This window comes from Podarcis vaucheri, assembly GCF_965113315.1.
Source record: "Podarcis vaucheri genome assembly, chromosome: 1".
Lineage (NCBI taxonomy): Eukaryota > Metazoa > Chordata > Lepidosauria > Squamata > Lacertidae > Podarcis > Podarcis vaucheri.
The window spans coordinates 89,001,826-89,024,710 of record NC_138759.1 but is presented as its reverse complement, the minus strand read 5'-3'; the positions used below and the strand labels follow the sequence as shown (position 1 = coordinate 89,024,710).

Genomic DNA, 22,885 nt, shown 5'->3' with positions numbered 1-22,885 from the left:
AACTTCACTTCTCACAGTGAGGAAACCAGCAGAAGGCCCTTGGAGCTGGACCTCAGTGTCTGGGCTGAACGATGGGGGTGGAGACGCTCCTTCAGGTATACTGGGCCGGGAAACTTCAGGGACGCTTGGAGGGGCTGCATTCTGCACCAGTTGCAGTTTCCAAACCAGCTCTAGGAGCTGCCCCAAATAGAGTACATTACAGTAATCCATTCTTGAGGCTGTCAGTGCACAGATCACTGTGGCCAACCCATCCCTATCCAGGAACAGTTGTAGTTGGCATACCAGTGAAACCTGGTAAATCTGTATATATAATTAGATCACCCACCATGATACTATCCTACTTGGGCAACAACCTGGGTGTTTTGCCCACGTTGACAGAACAAATAGAGTCCGGTGGTGCCTCTTCTCTCACCACATCCCAGGGAGTTCCCCCTACCAATGTTTGCTGACCGCCAAGTGGGCTGTATCGATAGCAGCATCTGCCACTGTGTTTGCTCGAAAGAGGATTAGCTAGCCATTCCACCCTCACAGATGGGGTTTGATGGCTCATGATCATCCCCTGCTCTCCGCAATGTGATGGATGAGAGCTCGTAAATATTCCATTAGGAAGCACACTGTCCCCAGGAAAGGGGCAGCAGTCACACCCTGCGATGCAAAATGTTCAAGTTAATCTCTCACAGCTTCCTGAAACACTCCAAGGACACGGTTGTGCCACTGAAACACAGCAGCTCATCCATCAGCCTGGGATTTCAATCAGAAGGGACTGGCGGCTGCAACACGAAAAGGGCAGCCGGTCAAGCAGATGTAACGCAAGCTACAGCGACTGCAGATATGTGTAAATTGAAGTTGCAACAGCTTTGCCTGATCACGCTGTGATAAACTGCGGCTCCCTGCAGAATGCCAGGAGCAACTGTCATCTGTATTAAATGAGAAAAGTCAGTACGGGCAGAAGGCTTGCAAGCACTGCCTTCTCCGCAATTTGACACAGCAGCCCGGACGCTTCCAGGAACTCTTGCTGTTTTCTCATAGGGTAAATGGCAGCGCGAGGAATTCCTCCCTGCTCTACCCAGCCCAGGTCAGAGCTCTGCTTTTCGTTGACTTAATACCAAAAAAGTTCTGCTAAGTTTCAAGTGTGAGCAGTCAGAAGAGCCGGTCAGCTGGATGCTTCTCTTCCCTGTTGACTGTGATCTGAGGATGTAGGGAGGTCCGGAATGCTTGAAAAAGAACAGCCCCTACCCTGTGTTTATTATAATATCTGAAGCTGTGCTAGCAGCAGCAACAGCACTTCCTGGAAGAGATCAGAGAAAGGGCAGCACAGCAGAAGCCTGCCACTCATCTCTGCTGCCGCCCCCACAGTCCTCACTCTATAATACTCTGATCTCTCATTTGCAACAGGAAAAAAGTCTCTTACCTCCCCTGTACTTTAAATCAGGGATGGGGAGCCTGCAGCCTCCTCCAGATGTTGCTAGACTCCAGCTCCTTTCGTCCCTGGCCATTGGCCATGATGGCTGTGGCTGATGGGAGTTTTGAGTCTAACAACATGTGAATGGTCACAGGTTTCTCAGCCCCACTTTAAACTGCAGTGCTACCCCCAAGATTCAGGAAGCTTGGAAAGGGAGGCAAAACTGAACTTTATCAGTATTAATTGCCGCCATTCAGAGATCCTGCCTTATGGTACTTCCCGTTTCCTTAATATTAAACTGGGTAGGAATCTTGGAACAACTTAATGATGAAAAAGTGGGGAAACTGTCAGAACCCTTCCGCAGCGGCCATAGCACACTATACCATGCACAAGCTAAGCAAGCCAAGCTTCAAAATACAACCATTTCAGCAGAGAGCATCCAAAGCAGGTCACACCGAAGCAAATAGCTACGTTTTCCCATGCCTAGGAAAGAGGAGAGGAGAGGCCACCACTCAGTGGTACAGCACATGCTTCTTATTCAGAAAGCCCAGCTTCAACCCCTGCCTAGTAGAGCCATGGAGTTGCTGCCTATTGGAGCAAGCAATGCTAATCCCGAAGGACAAACAGTCTGATCTAGTATGAAAGAACTTCCTATGATCACTAGCCAGAGGGTCCACTAAAAGCAAAATAATCCCCCCTTTGAGTCCCCAGATGGTGGTTGCCCCATCTTGTCACTTTACCTTACCCATGTTATATTTGACAGGTGCACTCTCTCTCTCTCTCTCCAGTGATTTCGGGGCACAGCGTTGACCGCTGAACTTGACAACCACTTGTAAGAGTTGTTGCTAATAACTTAACCAACGAATGATATTTGCTAGGTTCCATGAAATGCTCTTTTCTGAGACCTCTGGTAATTTAATGTATTTCTCTGAACTTGTGGTTCCGTGGAACAGAAACCCCTCTTTCTAGCACACACTTTGTGTGCACTCTGGTCTTTCCACATTGCTGCCACTGAAAGCTGAGGTAGGAGGAGTCTTCATTCACTTTTGACTCATTTCATTATAGAAAGGCAGCCTGCTAGTTCAGGAATCCTCTGGATTCAACCATTTTACTAACTTTGATGTGGTCTTGCTAGCATGTCTGAACAACAGTGCAATCTTAACCATGTCTGCTTAGAAATAAGCCTCTGGTTCGATCATTTTGCTTGCATCTCTCAGAGCCCACACCATCATCTGGACACTGAGGGATTGGTGTATGAACTAGATAAGGTTGCACTGGCCCTCCAACATCATTTTGTAACTATCTAAGTTCATCTCAGTTCTGGACTGCTAGATAAAGGCCAACATTTTCCCATGAGAATCGCTGTTTACAATATCTAGGAAGAAAATCTGTGGCTTACATTCCCAGAAACAAATATTGCTGCATGATATTCACATACTGGGAAACAAAACCAAGCAGTTTATTTTAAGACAGACTCAGGCATTACATATTCCAGAGGAGCCTAACATGTAGTCCTGCAGATGTTGAACTACAACTCCCATCTTTCTTGACTACTGGCTGGAGCTGATAGGAGTTGGGTGGGAGCCCAACAATTTAACTGGGAACCCAATAGCTCCCAACTGGAGGCCATCATATTGGAAAGACTGATATACTCAGTATCATCAGTAAAAAGTAACAGAACTGGATGTTCCATTCTTCATTAGGCACAAAATATACTTCTATGTAAGTATTTCTTCCATACAGTAATAGGCATACTCTCAGTGGTGGACCCCTGGTGACAGAAAGATGCTCAGAGAAGGAGTGGCTAACCTGTGGCTCTACAGAAGCTGTTGTGCTCAAGCTGCCATCAGCACCAGGCAGGAACGATGAGAACTGTAGTACAGGCAAGTCCCTATTTGCACTGGAGTTGTGTTCTGGGTCAATGCACACATCAGTGGTAACATGAAAGTCCATTCCACCCCCTTCTGGTGCCAAAAGCAACAGACGTGTCAGTCGCACATCAATTGGACACACACAAAATGGTCGCCGCCTCTATGACATCTGGAGGGTCACATGCTCTAGATCTGTTACATCTTCCTGGTATTTTAATCTTGCTGTTGCACATGTGGTCTTTTCCCATGTCTCTTCTGCCATGAGAGCAACACATTCTCATCCACAACAAGAGACCCATTAAGGCTTATTAAGGATAACCAGAGAACCGGGAACATGTTGGTTCAGTTTACAAAATAGATCTATTCTGAGCCGAGCTGTCTTGCTCAAGAAAAAGTGGTGAAAAGGGGTTATCACTTCAGAGGTCTTGAAAATACATTTTGGGGCGTGAGGAATTCAAATCTGCTATTATTATTTTTTATTGGACAACATTTAGCTTGGTAAATCTACATTTGATTAAAAAGAACATAAACTGCTCTCAGAAAAGCAAAGAATTTTAATTTTACCTTTTGAAAATGTCAGGTAATGCTAATTAATAACAACAATAATATTTATATAAAACTTACAAGTACTTGGCAATCATTTCTAATGATTTCTATGCAATTTTACACATTTTACGTATTAAGCAAAACTAAATTATATTAATTTAACCAAAATATCTTTGGAATTCCCAAGTTACGTTGCAACTTTTTAGCAAATTCCTCACTTTTGGAATTTGAAAGTTGAAAAATTCAACAATCCCTACTACTGGAGGGGGGTGGGGAGGACAGAGAACATCTTCCTTCCTCAGATCACCTTAGAAACCAAGTAGGGTGCCAGCAGAGGGAAGCCCACCCCCCTCTGCCATGCACTGGACCAGCTGCAATGGGAACAGGGGCCTCTTTTCTGACAGCCCCAGCTGGCTAATAAACATTTCTACAACTTTTGTGGGCTTGTTGACAAGGCTGATTTAAGTCAAGAATATCGAGAGCTCATGGTCTGCATTCCTCAGACCAGGAGGTGCAGAACGGTAGTCACTGCGTGGATGGGTACGTTGCTGAAGCCAGCTTGAAATTTTAAGAAAACGTACAGAGCAATGGTGTGGCTGTTCATGTTTAGTCCTAGTGCACGACGTTGCTCCATGGAAACGTAGACATTACACAAAAGCAAATGATGCTAGCCCGACTGCTGGTGGAACAAAAGTTTCTGAGGATTTGGTAAACAAAATGAACCTTGCTTTGTGAACAAGCAAATTTCAAAATTTGCCAGACAAACCAATCATGACTAAAGGCATTGCTATACACACAAAACATATTTGCATGGAAAGAAAAGAAGTATTGTTGGGTGGTTGCCTATGCAACAGGCTTTGCCCTCTTCACGACTGTTCTAAGAAGAAGTGCTAAAACGTGCATGCATAAAAAAATAAAAAGAACCACGGCAGGTGATGCAACCCAATTACAAAAAGTCATTTTCTATACTTTTTTCAATAGTTGACTGTTGAATTCCCATCACCACCTGTACACACATACACAGGGCAGATCCACACTACACATTTTAAAGCATATTAACGGACATCTGAAGTATACAACTTTCCCCAAACAATCCTGGTAATTAGAGTTTCCTCCTCACAGAGCTACCATATCCAGCACCCTTAACAAACGACAGTTCCCATGGAGATCACATGCTTTGAAATCCAACCATGCCACCATTCTGCTCACAGATTAGCTTTTAATTCGGTGAAGACATCCACTGAAGTAAAGGAGAATCCATTTTCCCCCTCTTCCCCCACAAACCATTTTGGAGGGTCCCCACCACCACCACTGTAACAGGGGGGCCTTTGGGACTGCAGTGAGAAACAACCAAAAACCACATCTCCTTTTCTTAACTTATCAGATGTGCCTGATGGATCAAAAGCAGTTTCACAAGTGCAAAGGGCGCAAGAGGATTTCACACCTATTTCTCAGTCCACTTCTAAACACAAGGGACACCTCCACAGCACACAAATTAGAAACCAATTGCCTCCTACTGGTGGGACAGGCTAATCCATCTGTCCCAGGATATCCTAAATACATACTTGACATTTTGTTTTAAATACTAGCATGTCTTTCCAGCTCCAGTCGCACTTTATTTAGTCAGTAGCTACAGAGACAATACAGAGCTGGATCAATCTACAGTCTGCTGCAGTATAAGATAGCTTTCTATATTCACCTTCTACACAGGACCCTCCAGCAGGTCCTCTGAACAAGACAATGTTCAATACACACACAAAATGACAATACACACACAAAATGAGCAGCAACTCTGGGAAGCGGAGAACACGCTAGTGACAATCTTCCAAAGGCTCATGATTGGCGAAGACTGACTTCAAAAAAGCCCCTTGAGCTGTGGGACAGGTAGTGTTAGCATAGGAAGCGAAAACTGCACCCCATGAACTTCCTCCTGCTACCATTTCTCATAAGAGACACCGCATCCCCTCTCACAAACATTTTCTGTTCCCGCCTCCCTCAGCGCAGGGCAGCACTTTCAACGACCAGCTGGCAAAAACGCAGCATGCGATGGAGCATTCTTCTTCCCCCCCTCCCCCTCTTCTGACACTGTGCTAGCCCTGGGAGAGAGGGAGCCCCCAATTCCTACCAAGGTCACCACAGCGTACGATACCTCAAAGAGTAAGATGTCTAGAACAGTTGTGCTCTATTTGAACGCATCTGGCTGATACTGGGGTCAGATCTGTTATGCAGTAGAGGTTACAGAGTAAGCCAAGGAACCACTGAGCACTTCCCAGCAGAACCCCCAACTCAGCTCTCTTTGCTGAGACCAGGGAACTGGCTGGTGGAGGAACAAGGGATGCTTCCATGTGTTCATTCATTCCCTCTTTCCAGTTTTTCAGGAACATAAGCACACATATTTTTTTTTATTTAATGACCATTGGTTTGGGAGTAGACAACAGTCAACCGACTCACTGTTTGACCATGGACAAATAGGTCCCCAAACAAAGTCCTTGCGAAAATGATAGCCTTTCTTACTTCATTTGTTCTTTTTTATTGCATCACGATGTCATCTGATATAGAAGCGGCCAGAGGGATCGTTCGAACAAATTGTGTATTTGTTGCTGGAGAGATCCACTGCCCAACTCCCAGGCTGTTCTATTCAACCAACCATAAGATGATGTATCCAAGACAATGTGTGAGCATCAGAACTCTGGCTAAACCCGATCCCTCCCTGCCAAGCCACACAATTTGCTCACCCAAACCAAGGGCAAAGGTTTCAAACAGGGGAGGTGGGAGGACATACTTCCTTGTCATTTCAGAGGTTGCGAAGCCATCCACCTGTCCCAGCTTATGCAGAAGCGGATGGAAGCCAATACCTTTGATTACCAGGGTTTTTGCACACTCCTTTGCAAGTTATACAAGGGGGAGCCATACCAGAAAAAATGCAGAAAAAGGCATGGCACACCTCTGCCACCACAGTCATGCAGATGCACTATCCCCCAGACCAGACACAGTGTGTTTGCACACCTTTGTAGCTCTTCAGAGTACTAGGCAGGGGGAATAATTAAAAGCTTCTCATCCAAAACTCCAAAAAAATTAGCCCTCGGACAGTCGGGGGATAGGGTGGCAAAGCTTTCCCTTCCCAAAAACATTAGATGCCCTCTTAGGCGGGACGATAACCACCCTGCCCACCCCACCACAGTCCCACTGGTGTGGCCACTTGCATCCACATGGGGCTGCTTCTTCACAGTGCCAATCACTGCTCGAGAGGAGCCCTGTTAGCGGTCAGGGCGCTGCACACAGAAGACCTTGGCCTGGTGGTCGCCAGAAGTGGTAACCACAATGGAAGCGTCTCTGCAAGAAAGAGGCGACAAGAAGAGAAAAAGGTTTACCCCAACGATTACTAATCAATATCAGTGCAAGTTTCGACGGCCCAAGCCTACCCTGGTTTTACTCAGGAGCAAGTCCTGTTCACCTCAGCGAGGCTTAATCCCCAGCAAGCAAACAAAAACCAACCAGAATCACTATTTCACTTGCCTTCACAACTCTCAGGTGGGGCAGATATCAGCAAGTCCCATTTTACATATAACAAAGGAAGGCAGGGAAAGCCAACGTGCCCAAGGTTACCTAGGGATGAACCCTTTTTCCAAGCCCATTCTTCTCTGTGCCAAACCACATATTTCCATTTTAGTGTACATGCACAGCTCTCTGCAAGAACCACAGGTGGAGCCCTCCCTCCAAATGAAAAGGACAACTCTGAAGGGAGCTGGGACGAAAAGAGCCTTAAGAAGACAGGATATATTTCCTTCCCCAGGAACCCTACTCACACCCACACAAAAACAAGCCATAGCTTAATGTATACTGTTCCGTATAGCCTTGCCTTCCAATGCTTGCTTTCTGTGCTTCCCTCTGTACCCCTCCACCCAGCACCTCCCCCCGGGTTCTTGCTCCAGGAACTCACTTGTTCAAAGCAAAGTCCAGGATTTCCGCTGAGTGGCCCCGGTACTCGCTGATCAGCTTGCCTGAGCGAGCATCCCAGAGGCACACGGCCCCACCCAGGGTGCAGGTGTAGACCACAGGGGAACTCTCTTCCCACAGGAGCTGTACAATCCCCGACTGAAAATACAGAAGGAAAGGGTCCTATTAGTCACCAGCATTCCCACCCGCTTAGCATTTTTAACCAGGCCTTTTGTTGATTTGATTGACATCCTATGCCCTTTTAAAATGTGGGGTTTTCTTTTTTGGGGGGGTGTTATTGGGTTGTAGTTTTTATTTCGATTATGTATTTGGTGGTTTTGTATTTTGATTTTGTTCTGTGAACCACCCTGAGACCTCCAGGTATAGGTATATTAAGAAGAAGAAGAAGAAGAAGAAGAAGAAGAAGAAGAAGAAGAAGAAGAAAGGTCCCTCGCCCACCTAAGGTCTTCCCACCCTGAAATGTTGAATGAAACAAACTCTACTGACTACCTAAATCAGAGGTGGTTGGACGCCAAGCCTGGACTACAAACTCAACGCATGTTGCAATCAACCAGTCTCAGCAGAGTAAGCTTCCCAGGAAAGAAGACCACTCACTCAGGAGAAGAGAATGAATTAAAGGAGAGCTTAGAAAATATGAACCTTCCCTCCATTATGTGTTCACCCATAATAGGGTTTTTGGGTGCTGTTTGCATGTAGGGGATTTAGCTCAGGAAAGTTTCCTGCTGCAGCAAAGAAAGGGAGCCTGTGGCCCTCAAGATGTTGTTGGACTCCAACACCCATCATCCCCGACCACTGGTGATGTTGCCTGGGGATGATGGGAGTTGCGGTCCCAACAACATGTGCAGGGCCACTTCTACACGAGGCACTAGGGACCTGTCTGAAGCTCCTGTCAGCAGCAGGGCTGCAAGGCAGAGGCCAGGACCCAGGACTTCTGTGAACAGCTGCACTTGGCTATTGCTGCATTCCTCCTGGATCGAACTGCTTCCTCCTGCCAACAGCAGCTCTTCCCAAAGCCCCCAGCAATTCCCAGAAGGGTCTTCTCCACTACCTCATGCTGGCAGTTGTGTCTCAGGGTCTGTGTGGCGACATCATAAATGGCCAAGGTCCCGTCCAAGTAGCCAACAGCAGCCAGCGGCATCCTGCATGACAACAAAGCCAGAGAAAGAGGAGCTTTTTTTAAAAAAATGGGAGGCTTCTGGGTGCAACTTTTTGTGGAAAAGTAGGCAATGCACTTTAATAAATAAATAAGCCCATCCAACAAAAAAACAGTGTGTGATCTCCTCCCAGCGGAATCCAAGCCTCCTTGCAGGAAGGGCAGTCATTCAGGAGTCACCAGGCTGGCTCTTGTTCCTTCAGAAAAGGAGCAATGCAGGAGCTGCCTGTGAAGGCAGAGTCTTCTCCGAATTTGGTGATAGCTTTCCCCTGAAATGGGTTCCATGCAACAGCACATGACTTTGGCAGAAATGCTCACAAATATTCTCAAGAATTGTGTGTATCCTGTAATTGTAGTGCATGAGGGTAGAAACTGATCCTGAGCAGCCTCCCTCTGAACCCCGTTTAATTTTTTAAAACAAATCTCCTTTATTTTTTTCAGTCCTTCTGGCAGAGGATAGCCTTGAAAGCATGTGGGCAATGCCTGGTGAAATCTCAGAAGCCAGTAGGCTTGCAAAGACTCAACCATCCCAACTACCCTGGGCAGGCCTTTGCCCTCTTGGGAAGATGCTTCCATCTGAAGTTTGTTTTCGAAATAGTCTGCCTCTTTCCCAACGTAATTTTACTTGATACAGTATAGCAGTTTCGTGATATTGCTGTTTAATTGTTGTAAGCAGTCCCAAAGGATGTGCATGTATTCAAAGGGTGGGTGAAGAAAATGTCATGTAAAATAAACCATTAAGATGTCATGATGCAGTGGTCTCTAGCCCATATTGATCTTATGATAGATCAGACTTTGCCAACCTGATGCCCTCCAGGGACTTTGAACTGCAACTCCCATAAGCCTCTACAAGCACTATCATAGTGGTTGGACTGATTATAATAGGCCATAACATCTGTAGGGCACTGAGTTAGCAAAGGCTGCTCTACATTATGTTGCAGGCAGTTGTCCCCTTCCATTCTGTTCATGCAAACCAGGGATGGGGAACTTGTGGTCCTCAAGACATTGTTGGACTACAACACTTCTCACTCCTGACCACCGGCTGGGACTTGTGGGAACAAAAATCTAGCAGGGTTGCAAGTTCCTCATTCCTGATGGAAACGTTTCACTTATTTCAACAATCAGTTCCGGGCAGTTCCCACAACCCAGAAGGCAACACTCACACATTGCAGAAGCCCAGAGATTCAACTGAGTTGGATTCAGCCTCCTCAGCAGAAGACTTGGGGACAATGGCCTCCTCCTTGAAAACAGACACAACCTGCAGGAAAGAAACAGCCAATGATAAGATAATGAAGGGATGCCAACTCCCAAGGGACTGCAATCTACTTTCAGAATTAAAATCTGACAGTGATCTACCCCCCCCCCCTTCTTGGGGTTGAGGTAAAAGTTGTTGACCTTTTTAAAGAGGTGGGAAATACCCCATTTTATACCCATTTTGTTGGGGTTCCATTTGGGGGGGGGGACTTTTAAGGGGAAGCAAAACAAAACAGCACTGTGAACGCATTTCGCCTCACAGCAAAAACTTTGTCTTCTGTTACAGACATCAGGAAAATCCAAGCAGGGGAGAGGGGGTGAGGCCAGGTGCTCTTAGGCAAAGGCAAATGAGCCCACAATTGACAATGATCGACTGCAACCTCCCGGGGATCGACCAATCAATCCCAATCGACCTGTTGGACATCCCTGATATACACTACTCATGGGCAAGATCCAACAAAAACTAAAGAGCCTACAAACTTAGCTCAGAACACCACAGGAGACACCTGGAAAACCAGCCATCACCACAGCATCCTCACTGGCCAACCAGAATAATAAATAAAAAAGATTTGTTGTTGCTGCTGCTGTTTTTGTGTGGTAGTGGTGGTTGTTGTTGTTCCAATGTCCCCAACATCACACAATGTTCCTGAAATGGAGAAAGAACCCAACACCTCTGCTTAGAGCTGGTGAGGGAAAAGTGAAAATGCCCCGCCAACCTTCAGAGGCGAAGAAGAGAGGGTAAAGGCATTCTGAGCTTGGGATGCCTGTTAGGTGTGGAGGCAAGGTGATGTGTATCCACCTCTTTCTTCCTGCTCCAAGCTGGAGATGCAGAGCAGATAGAGTGGCAACAAATCCTGGACCTCACTCCCTTCAATTTTAGCTTGGCTTCAGAGGAAGTCACAGGCCCATCTCACTCACCAGAGCCTGGCTCCCCTCTCCGTGTGGTGGCAGCGGTGGCAGAGTGACATTGCAAAACCCTGACCATCCCCTACAAGAGCTACAACTGCCCCATAGATGTATGCACAGATAACACAAGACATGAAAGAGAGCCGGATGCACAAGGCATGGTAGAAGAAAGCTCCCTGTTTGCAGGGGTTACTGCGTACAGTAGTTTAACTCTCTGATACCAGAAAAGTTAAGAGGCTGGATTTGATTTAAATCAAATCAATTTAAATCACGATTTAAATCACTAGTCAGTAAGACTTGGTTTAAATCTTCTTCTTTTTACAGAAAGGCATTCCTGCTGGTATAATCTTAACATTTACAATGAGATGAAGGTTTCATTTTTGGGATAATAAATTTTCAGAGTAGTTTTTACAGTTATATCAAAAATTACTGATTTGGTTATACTATCAGAAATACATAGACCAGGCTCATCCCTGACCACTGGTCCTGTTAGCTAGGGATGATGGGAATTGTAGTCCCAAACATCTGGAGGGCCGGAGTTTGCCTATGCCTGACATAGACAGATAATTATGAAATTATTGTGAGGTTTAATAAGTTAACTGTTTATATATGGACAACTTTTCTGCTGTACTTTATTGGAAGGAAAAAAATGATCATTTCCTTAACAACAATTTAAACAATTGATTTAACTAAACAATAACATTATAGTATATGTATCCATGTTTGTTAACTGATGTGGTTAAACTTTAAAAAAACAACTTTGAGTTTCAACACACATGAAAAACTTAAAACAAATACTTATTTGCTGATGGCCTTTGGACTATAATGTAACTTAAATAGAAAACTATCTTTAGAAAGATGTTTTCCTCCAAAAGCATGTTATTTTTAAAATCCAATTTAAATTTTAAAAATTGATTAAAATCAAAAACATCCAATTTAAATTTTTAAAAATCATTGATTTTTATCCACCCTGGTGTAAAATCTGGACTAGGAGCAGGGAGACCCAGGTCACTTTCCACCCAACCTACTTCCCAGGGTTGTTGTGACGGTGAAAGAAGGAAGAGGACAGAACTCCTGAGCTCCTTGGAAGAAGGGTGGAATAAAAATGCAACTTCTATCCAAATGGGCCATACAAGATTGTGCTGCAACAAACACAGTTTCCCACTCTCACACCCTGTGGGCTAAGGAAGTTCCCATGTATATTCATTCCAGCATGGAGGGGAAGAAGGCACCCACCTTGCCTGTTGCAGAGCTCACTAGCTTGGCATGGCAGTCAACAGAGCCTGTCAGGACTAGGCTGCCATCCTTATTGCTGGCCACGCACGTCAACGGGCCCTGGTGCCCGTCCTGACCTAGAAATGGCGAGAGAGCAAAGATCACACATCAAAGGGTGCCTAGGTGTGTCCTAAGACCTTCCACCTCCTTCATTGCCCTAAATAGTTGCTTGTGTCTTGGCTCACCATTTTTATTTTTGGATTTGCCAATTCTGAAGCACATTACAGCCACAAGAGAAAAATAACAAAAAGACTATGACTTCATATAAGAACATGAAAACCATTAGAGAGGCTTGTGGCCTTTGCCTTGACTCATAATAACACCCTGTTATCTGCGAGCAGAAGTGGCTCAGTGGCCCTTGGGTGATGCAATTTCACAAGGTTGACCAACACACCTCTCTCCTCTGCCCCAACCCAGTGACTGACGAAGGGCTGCTGATACTTTTCAAAGCAATCCATCTCAGTCTTTGTTGTAGTTTAACTGATTCTCATAGAAAGGCAAGTGGATTCCTGCTGGATCAGACCAAAGGCCTCCAACATCCCGTTTCCACAGTGACCAACCAGATGCCTCTGGGAAGCCCACAAGGAGGTAGGAAAAAGCAGGCATAATCACAGGAACGCCCCCCCCCCCATGACCTTTGTCCTGGTTAAGCTCACAAAGACAACAAAACGGCCTCTCCTAATACTATTCCCCAGTAACTGGCAATGTGGCAATCGTGACTAAGAGCCTCATCCTCCATGTATTCGTCTTATTCCCGTTTAAAAGCAACTAAGATGGTGACCATCATTACATCCCCCAAGAAGGGGATGCCAATCTCCAAAGAGAGGAAATCCTGCAGAGGCTGCACAGTGAAAGCAGGGCTTTATTGTTTTTGTTTAGGCCTTGGGATTCCATGTTTCTTGAAAGCCATCCATATTCCTCCCCCTCCTCGGGTTCTTTCCTGCCTTTACAGTTCCCGTGCAAAGCTAGTACTCTGAAAGAGGTTTCTGAGCAACACCTCCCCTTGCTCCAGCTTCCTGACAGCAAATAAATGGAAACAGGCAACCAAGCAGAACCTTTGGTACCTTTGAGGACGTGCAGCGAGCTGCCCTGCTTCAGATCCCAGATGCGCACGGTCCCATCTTCGTAACCGACCACAGCTCTCCTCCCTGCATTATGCGTCTTTGTGTTAGTCACTCTGTCATATTCAGGGAGATCCCAAGGAAGCCCAAGAGTCAACCCCAACTGTAACACGATCCCTTGCTATTACAGCCTTCCCCTCCAAATGTTTTAGACTACAGCTTCTTTCCTTGCTGGCCATAGGCCATGCTGGTCAAGGTTCAAAATTTACGGAGGTCACTAGGAAGGCTGCCTCTGTGCATAAAGGAACAGAGGATGTGCTTGGAAGAGGCAAATTTCACAGCAGCTACAGTCACACATGACACTAAGCTATGGTTTGTTTTAACCATTCCACCCCCACTCTCAAAAAAAACCCAGGAGTTGCCTTATAATCCAGCAAACAAGCCATAGCTTGTTCCTCCAAAGCTTGGCTTGTTTTCCATCTAGCCTTGCCTTCTGCCTCTATAACTTGGCCAGTATCTGGGATGGAGTGGCCGAAAAACTGATTAAGCAATGCTGCTGGGTTCAGGCGTAACACAAAATCATAGTTAAAACGGCCAGGAGTCATAAGTTGCCAAAACACAAACCATGGTTGCTCTGTTGGCTGGGTTCAAAGATTCAACCAACCAATAAGCCAGTGTGGTGCAGGGATTAGAGTGTTGGACTAGGACCCAAGAGACCAGAGTTTACATCCCCTACTGAGCCATGAAGCTCACTGGGTGACACTGGGCCAGTCACTGTCTCTTAGCCTAATCTACCTCCCAGGGTTGTGTGGATTAAATGAAGAAGGGGAGAACTGTGTAGACCACCTTGAGCTCCTTGGAGGAAAGGTGGGGTATAAATATAACAAACAAACAAACAAACCATGCTTTAGCATCATGGGTGAACCAAGCCGACATATTCTGCCATTGGACAGTGCCACGCCTATAACAATTCTACAAGCTCATCCCCACATCGCAAGCCCTGCTCCTCACCATCAGGAAGGACATGGCCACACGTAGCTGGACAGGATGGGCCCTGGAAGGTCTTGCACTCTCCACTAGGTATCTTCCACATCCAGGAGTTGCCATCAGCAGTGCCAGCCAGAAGGACATGGGACTGAGGGTGCCACTCCATCCACTGGGGTCAAGAAGAGAAAGAGAAAGCTAAGCGAAACTAGGAGAAAGCAGGGAACTAAGCAATACCAGAAAGGAGCCTGCTGCTTTGCACATGACCAACAAATTCTTTCTCACTGTGCAAAAGTTATCCAACAGCCAACTTTTAAATATGTACCCCAAACATTTAATGTATAGCATTCATATAACACTTGAGATGGTGAAAATAGCTTCCCATATGCTCTTCTCAGTATTCCGTGCAACCAGACTTTAAGAGAGGTCCCCATACAATGCCAACAGGGGAGATGGAGAAGGGGCCAAGGCTGAGATGGGAGCTTGCCTAACATTACCTAGCAAATCTGCAGCCGAGGCGAGATTTCAGCTGGAGACTTCCAGCCTCCTAGCTCCCACTCTTTAGCCACCACAGCACACCATCTCACCAGTACGCCTTGCTTACGACTGCAACCTAACATATAGGTTGTACAATTGGCACGCTATGACGTTGCCATGTGGTTTTGTGAGCCTTTGTATGACTACGGCAGAGTGGCAAAGAACACGGAATGAGTGAAACTGACAGCCTTGTTGTAGCAATCGTAACACTGTAGCTTGCACAGAAAGCATCAGTTTGTTCCATATTACATTTTTGCACCCAACAAAATTAGAAACTGTTCCAAATGGACTATTCCAAATGTCAGGCCTATAAAGCAATGCATTTCTGTCAGAGGAAATAATTTATCTGAATCATGTCACAGTTTTCTCCCTAGAATCAAGACAGTGGTCATGCTTTCCCCTGGGAAATCTTCTCATGGTGAAACTTTAGGCCCCATTTCTCACCTCCAAGTCACCCGCTTCGAAAGACCAGATCTCCTCTTTGGCATCCACCCGCCAAACTTTTATCAGTCCACTCATGTCACCCGTGGCCACGAATGTGGAATCATGGCTGAAACCAGCACAAGTGACGGAATCTTTGTGTCCTGGTGATAATTAAAAGAACAAGAACATGCATATTCTGAAATCAATCCCATTAAGTTCAATGGAGAGTCCTCCAAGATAAGCAAGATAGCATACCAGGAAGTGCCTGATATCTCTCCTTTGCCATGAACGCACTTCATGGCCTTGCAGGAAAGCCACCATCTTTCTCTACATCGTTCTCTCACAGCCTCAACCCATTCCCTGCAACGTCAGGGTGATAATAATAATCTACCTTACAGGTCTGTTGTTGTGAAAGATAATGCAGAAAGAGTGCTCTGGACACTGTAAAGCACCATATACTTTGTGTTTGCAACAGTGGAAGTCCTGCTGTTCCTCCAGGGAGCTCAATAATATCACACACATCCTGCCTCAACACAATGAACAGTCCTGAAAATCATTGTGGTGCAGGCAGGATATATATGGCTCTTTCAGGCTCTAACTCCCGTGAACCCCAGCCACCATTGCTAATGGTCAACAATGATGAGTGTTGTAGTCCAACAACATTCAAATCCCACAGCTGCCCCAGCCCTGTTGGAATTATTATTTCTTCAGTAGAGCTGGGCCATTATAGAGTATACCCTTAATGTGGAGTTATCCACATATGGCAATCTGCAGGCAGTCCTTTCAATGCCAGAAGTAAAAGGGGGAGATATTCAGTCAACTCAAAAATATAGAAGTTTTCCATTACTACAGCTTCCTATCCAAATCACCAGCTGAAGAATTTCCTATATATAGATTTTTAGATATGGATTACTTTATCCCCAGGGCTATCCAAGATAGAGGGAAGTATTTGTTGTTAAAACTGTTTGATGCTGACCCCAGCAACACAAAGCAATTCAAATATTGGCATTAGAGTTGCAAGGTATTACTCAGAAGAGCCTCACCTGAGCACTCAAAGAGGAGCTCACCATCACTGAGGCGCCATACAAAAGCCTTGTCATCTTCACCGCCTGTCACTGCCAGCGTGTTGGTCTTGGGGTCAAGACTGACGCAGAAAACAGATGCTAGGGAGAACAAACAGAACAATGTTAGCGACAGAAGCCAGACATACCTCCCTCACACACTCACAGTGTGGGCATCCAAACAAGAGGAACCGAAAGGATCAGAGATGCAAAACCTGCCACCCTCCAAATGTCATCATTGACCATGCTGGCTGGGAGCTGGGAATCCAACAATATCTGGAGGGACACAATTTCCCCATCCTTGACTGGGGCATAACTGTGTTGCTCTCTCCCAGCAAAACATTAAGGAAAGAAGAGTGAAAGTGAAGCACACTCTCAGCTGAAACAGCACCATCCTGTAGCCACAACAGCGCAGCACTATAGAGAATGCACAGGGGCTTCCCCTCCATTCCTTGCTCAAGGGCACCTGGCCCTTTTAAGGTAAAAGAAAAACATGGAAGAGCACCATCTTAGAAAATACCAGCAGAGATGATTCACATCACCACCCCTGGCTTTAAATTAGCAGGGCTGGGACTTAAAGTAGAAAGCAGGCTCACCGGCTAGTGTGACCTTGCATCAGCAACCCACCAATGGCATACCTTGCTAGCCACTGACAAAGAGCTAGTTAAATCCTTTATCAACCAGGTTTCTTTTGCAAATAATAATAAAGTAGTCTTGCCGGGCCACAAAATAGGCACAGAATAGGTAGGCCCAAACCTGGGGCACTAGATAATGAATGAGATGCCTACTCTCATTCCTCTACCAGCTTACCCGTGTGTTTGGAGAACGTGACCTCACTGTCATCTTGGGCCTCCATGCCTTCCTCTGCCTCAACATCCTCCCAAGCAGCCTCCTCTTCATCTAAATCCACATCTTCCATTTCATCAGCCAGATCATCTGCAGAAGCAAACAAAGCAATGCTATTTGACAAAGCCAGTCAGCATGAAGGTTCCCCCCACCAACCCAGCATAAGAAGTAAAAGCAGGTGTGCTAAACTGCGGCATCTCTGTGTGCGCTCACCATCCCGTTTAGAGGAGAAGAATGAACCTTGTGTGGTAAACTGCCAACATCAGTCCACAGCTAAATGCCAGTAAGTCATAGTCGCAAAGGATTCAGACAAGTTGTAGAAATCGCCAACCCTAATCTCCTGAGCCCCTTCCACTCCATGTGGTCTGAAATGCTGCTGTCTCTAGAACCTGAGCCCCTCAATTATATTCCTATGTCAAATTATAGATTGTAATGCATAATACCTACATGAGACATCGGTTTTGATAATTATGGACCCCATCCTCCCTCTCTCTCCTCTGTTCTGTTATTCATTGCCTCCAAACAGCTCCCCTTCTCCCATTTCCCCTGTGACTGATACTCCATCATCTACTTTGTACCTATACCTTTTTTAAAACCAAGGCAGCAATCCTATGGCAAAATCCACCAGGATGAGCAACATAGGAAGCAGTGGGTCACCTTAGAGCCAACCCTAGCTCAGCCAAAGATAAGCCAGTGTACCTTGCTCATTCTGGCTCAGTCACAAGAGCTAAGGCCAATATAAGTCCCTCAAAAGGTGTGATGAGGCGGCAGAATTTGGACTGCACCCTAAGCCCATTCAGCTCAATCATGTGACCTAGCAACCCAGCATAAAAGACTACTTGAAATGCTTGTTTTCTCTCTACCAAGCTTAGGCAGAAAGCAGCCCCCCCAATGCCCCATGATGTTTGGACCTAGTGTAACTTTACACTGGCTTAATTTACATCAGCTTACTTTATGGCAGCTTCTTACACACAGAATTGTTCCCAAAGCCAAATAGCATGCAATTGAAATAATCACATATATTTCCCATGACTCCATTTCCCCCTTTCCCTGTTGTTTCACTGTGCCCATTCTAGATTGTAAGCCTCTTGGGGTAGGGACCTGTCTTTGTAATATTCTTGAGCTAGAGCACCTCCAAGCGGCCAGCTCTAAATCCATCCTGTCTCTGGGTGTATAAATAACAAAGATGTTGGTGAACACCAGAATATCGGTAAATGTATGTGCATCTGTGACCAAAAGATTGTTCACAGTGTGTTATACTGTTTCCTGTATAATTCCCCAGGGATGGGTTGTGAAAAAGATTCAAGGGCCAGTTTCCTCTTTTTTTTAACATTAGGGAGAAAGCGCGCTATTTACTACTTGACAGGCGTAAATATAGTATATGACATATAAGGTTTCTAGGGTTGCTCTAGGCACCCAACGGATGAACCAATGATTTATTGCACAAAACGAGGTCCAACGTGCTAGGGGGTCATTTATGTTAAAATGTTTCGCTCAGCTAGGCTGTAGTTTAGTGATGACCAAAGTCTCCTAACAAATAAATCTGACAGACTGAGTGGCGATAATGAGGATGGGGGTGATGACACCTAACCGGTTAGCCCTCTTACTACTTTTCAGGGTGGTCACGTTTTCCGTTGCAAAAGTCCCTGGAAAAGGACCTCGATCCCAAGTCCCCGTCCCAGCCGCCCAGTCCCTCGCCTCTTTACCGGGTCCAGGCGCCTCAAGGTCCACCACCTCCACGATCTCCTCCGCGGCCCCCTCCTCATCGCCGGCTGCCATCAGCAAGAGCCCCTCCGAGGCCGCCTCCAAACCTGCCCCGTCTGCGGGTTCCGCCATGCTGACGACTTCAGCCTACCAGCAACCCGCACGCGCCTACGCCGAATTCTTCTCCTCCCTCTCTCCCTCCCGTCGAGGAGGGCGGGGTCAACGTCTCCGCCACCAATCAGCGAAGCGAATCGGAACGGGCTAGCGAATCGGAGGGGAGGTCATCAGCGCGGACTCCCTCATTCGCCAGCTCCGCGTTCCGAGCCAGAGGGCCGCCTTATCCTCCTCCCCGAAGGAGCGCCTTCGTTGCCCATGTGACCTCTCGCCGTCGCGAAAGGGAGTCATGGGAGTTGTAGTGCCGGGTTCGCTTCCTTCTCCTCGACCTTGCCAGTACCTGGCGCACAACGGGAGGAAGCGGGAGAGAACTTTTCCCCGAGATGGCGGCCGCTTGCAGGGTTCGAATGCAGGGTAGGGAGGGGAGGCGCGGCTGCCCGTGCAATGCGACCTGGGTGGGGAGGAAGCGGGCTCCGGCATCGGGGAGGAAACAGCGAGAGGGTCGGCTGGTGAATTAGGCGGAGGAGGAGGAGCAGCTGCTGCTGCTGCTGGGGCTGGTTAGGAGAGGAAGAGGTGTCGCCAGAGCTCTGTGGCTGTGCTGAGATTCCCAGCCAGGGCCCAAGGCTCTACACCGCAGTATTTGGTTGAAATGTCACTTTTTGGTCCAACTCCCCCCAAAAAACAGCGGCGAGTGACAGACGAAACCCGCTGCATAAATTCCGCCTATCAACTGGCAAGCAAAACAATGCAGGGCAGCGAAGCCCCCGCCCGGCACAGGAGAGTCAGAAAGTAAAGCTTCCCAGGCTGGAGGATTCCGTTCTAAAATATGGGGGCTAAAACAATGAACATTTGTAAATAAAATTATGTGTTGTTTCCCACCGTTAGGTGAGATAAACGAGATAAACGGAAGCAAAGGAGTAATGGGGAAAGTATACTTTGGCTGTACACACACTAGGGCACTGATACATAACGGGGATGATTTTTTGTGTGTGTTATCCACACACTAGCACTTTCAATTTTATGCCTTTTTTCCTGTCCACAATAGTGGGTGGCTCTTGGTGGAATATATTCACACTTTATGTGGTTGACCCTCCTCTCAATTAGTATTTCCCTGTCCTCCATGAGTTTTGGAAACCGGAGGTCCACGGTAGGCATGCATGCATGCAGGAATTTATTTAGCCATCCACACACACCTTAAGAAAATTGTCTGTGGGATAGCCTAACAAGCTTTCCACCAAAAACAACTTTTCAGGAAAGTTTCAAAGTGGGCAAAATGACCAATGATTGATTGATTGATCGATCGATTTTTAAATACAAGGTTGTTTTTTTATCTACCAGATGCATGCAAAAAAAGCAGGTTTAAAAATGCTCTGTTTGTTGTGCCATGCTGCAACAACAGCCCATGGAGGAGCACTTTGTAAATCACGGCCAGGTAGGTGAGGGCACAGACACCTCCAATCCCCAGAGCCTTGTTTTTATTTTAATAGAGCTCCTTTGCACTTCAGCAGCTCTGTGAAGAAGAGGACAGCCATGCCTGCCAAAGTATCCTTCCATGGAATTTGTTCAAAGCACCAGAAGCCCTGTTAATTTTCGGCATCTGACTGGCATTTTAGTCTCCTGCCAGGATTCGTTATACCAGAATTGTCCCAAGGATCAGGCACATTAAAAGACACTTTGCAATATGCTCACAAACACACTATGAATGACCTCTTAAGACAGCTTAGTCTGCAGTGCATTCTTGCTTGGGAACTTTGCTGAGGCCCACCTAGGAGCACACATGCATAGGATCAGACCACTAGGCACATTTTCATGTACATAAACTAAAAGGGTCAACGTTACTCAGTGAGTTTAGGACATAGCATTGGTGGATAAATCTAGATGAAATGTTTAAAAGTACAATTTCACTATAGTGTGTCTCCTTTGCAGGCCTCTTTTCTGCCACTGTGAACCGAGCTGTAGGCTTAGGTGTGCCTTTCGGAACTCCTACCCGATCCTTCCACAGGAGCTGCAGGGCTTTGGAAGAATTACAGACAAAACCACAGTCTGGTGGAAAGACCTATGAACATGTGGAATATATTCCCACAGGGAGGAAGGGCAAGAACCCCATGAAGGCAGTTGGCATTGCTTGGTGAGCATCATTTCATCAGTTTGTTTTATGATCTCCCCAGGTTAGCTGTTAATCTTGCAGCCTACAATGCCAGGCAACTCAGTTTGATGCAAACGCCAAGGAACCCTTGAATATATGGGCTGAGTATGGGAGTGGAAGGATATCAGGCTGTGGTGTGAGACTGAACAGCCCCAAGGAAAATCTTCCTGGGAACAAGTTGTGGCTTATGTATTCTTTGCCTCTCTCCAGGGCCATTGGTTTCCCTTCTGGCATCATCCTTTTCCTCCTCACTAAGCGAGAAGTGGACAAGAACCGTCTGAAGCAGCTGAAAGTCCGCCAGAAGATGAGGGCATCCAATGAGGGAGAGTATGAAAGAGAGCGATACCGAACAGCATTGCGAGAAACAGAGGGACTTGCTCAAACGAAGTCCTAGCCCTGGGATGAAAGTGGCTAGAACTCTCAGTCGTTGCCATTTTTAAGATGCTCTATCTCTGTACCAGAGTACTTTGGTATATTGGAGTGCCTTGCAGGTATTGGCTTCTGCCACCAGCAGTTATCCCGGTGCATTCTCTGAATCTGCATGAGGCACCATACAGCGCTGAATGAAATATAGTCAGCTGATTTCTCATGATGCCTTTGTGTGGGGTTATGCAGAGGTTATCGATAAATTTCCTACCATCACCAACATTAGATGAGTCCTAGGAAAACAGGACTGCAGTCTGGCTTGACATCATGTTGTAGGTATCTTGGGTTAAAAGATTATCTTCTTTTGGGTCTGAGTAATATTTAGGGGGGTAAGCGCAGGGACAATAGTTATGTAAGGAATGTTTGGCAGCGAGGACCCATTAAGCCCATCTTCTTGTACTTTCTAGATCAGCAGCATATTTAGGATTAAAACTGTGTTCTCATCACTTTTTTTACAAAAAAAATTGGCCAGAGGGGAGACCAGGTCTCACCATCCACACCTTGCCAGATTGGCATAAAAATGACCCATTAAATCCTTGAAATTGAAAGTGTGAAGTCTGATTCATTGCAGATGCTTATGGAGAACCCAAGCAGGTTTATTTTCTTGTATAGTTTTGAGCATGTGATGAACTGACTGGCTATAATCCAACAATCTGCCATGGATTCTTTAGCTCAGATTCCTGCATTGCAGGGGGTTGGACTAAATGACCCTTGAGGTCCCTTCCAACTCTATGATTCTATGAGTCTAACAGAATTAGACATGTTAAACCCAATGCTTGTGTGTGAATAGCACAATATTTGATTTCCTAAACACTGGCGGTATCATTACAGGGTCCTTTCTAGCGTATTAAATTGTGTAATATTATAGATTGCTACAGTGAGCAATTGCTGTTTGTAAACATTTTTGATAGTCAAATATATTGTTCCCATGTCTCTTCCACACACAGTGCCTTCTGCCGTCCTGCACACCTATAAAAGTGGGTGTTAGTTCCACTGTAATGTAACAGTTGGCACAAACACCACTCACAGATTTCAATAACTTCCCTAATGACTAGGATTGCGTAGCAACACCAGCAAGCTGCGAGATGAAGTAAAAGGAACAGCTGTTTCTAGTCAGTACCACAAACCATTAATTGTCCAGATACTGCATTTATGGTATTATTAAATTACATAGATTAAAAGTATAATTTTTCAGTGTTCTTCCCCCCACCCCATACAT

General features: G+C 46.0%; 2 protein-coding genes across 2 annotated transcripts; one reads left to right on the top strand and one right to left on the bottom strand.

The window, feature by feature from the left end:
• Positions 1–6,333: 6,333 nt before the first annotated feature.
• Positions 6,334–19,163, bottom strand: AAMP (angio associated migratory cell protein). Its single transcript, XM_082238538.1, has 11 exons — positions 18,983–19,163; positions 17,241–17,366; positions 16,413–16,532; positions 15,391–15,530; positions 14,437–14,581; positions 13,429–13,512; positions 12,326–12,441; positions 10,093–10,187; positions 8,825–8,915; positions 7,760–7,914; positions 6,334–7,152 (listed from the first exon to the last, which is right to left on the bottom strand). Exons 1-11 carry the CDS (start codon positions 19,110–19,112, stop codon positions 7,077–7,079), a joined length of 1,278 nt encoding a protein of 425 aa, XP_082094664.1. The 5' UTR covers positions 19,113–19,163; the 3' UTR covers positions 6,334–7,076.
• A 196-nt stretch (positions 19,164–19,359) lies between these two features.
• LOC309541227 (uncharacterized protein) lies at positions 19,360–22,214 on the top strand. Its single transcript, XM_082238819.1, has 3 exons — positions 19,360–19,508; positions 21,021–21,222; positions 21,451–22,214. The coding sequence occupies exons 1-3, from the start codon at positions 19,478–19,480 to the stop codon at positions 21,632–21,634; spliced, it is 417 nt and encodes a 138-aa protein (XP_082094945.1). The 5' UTR covers positions 19,360–19,477; the 3' UTR covers positions 21,635–22,214.
• The last annotated feature ends 671 nt before the right edge of the window (positions 22,215–22,885 follow it).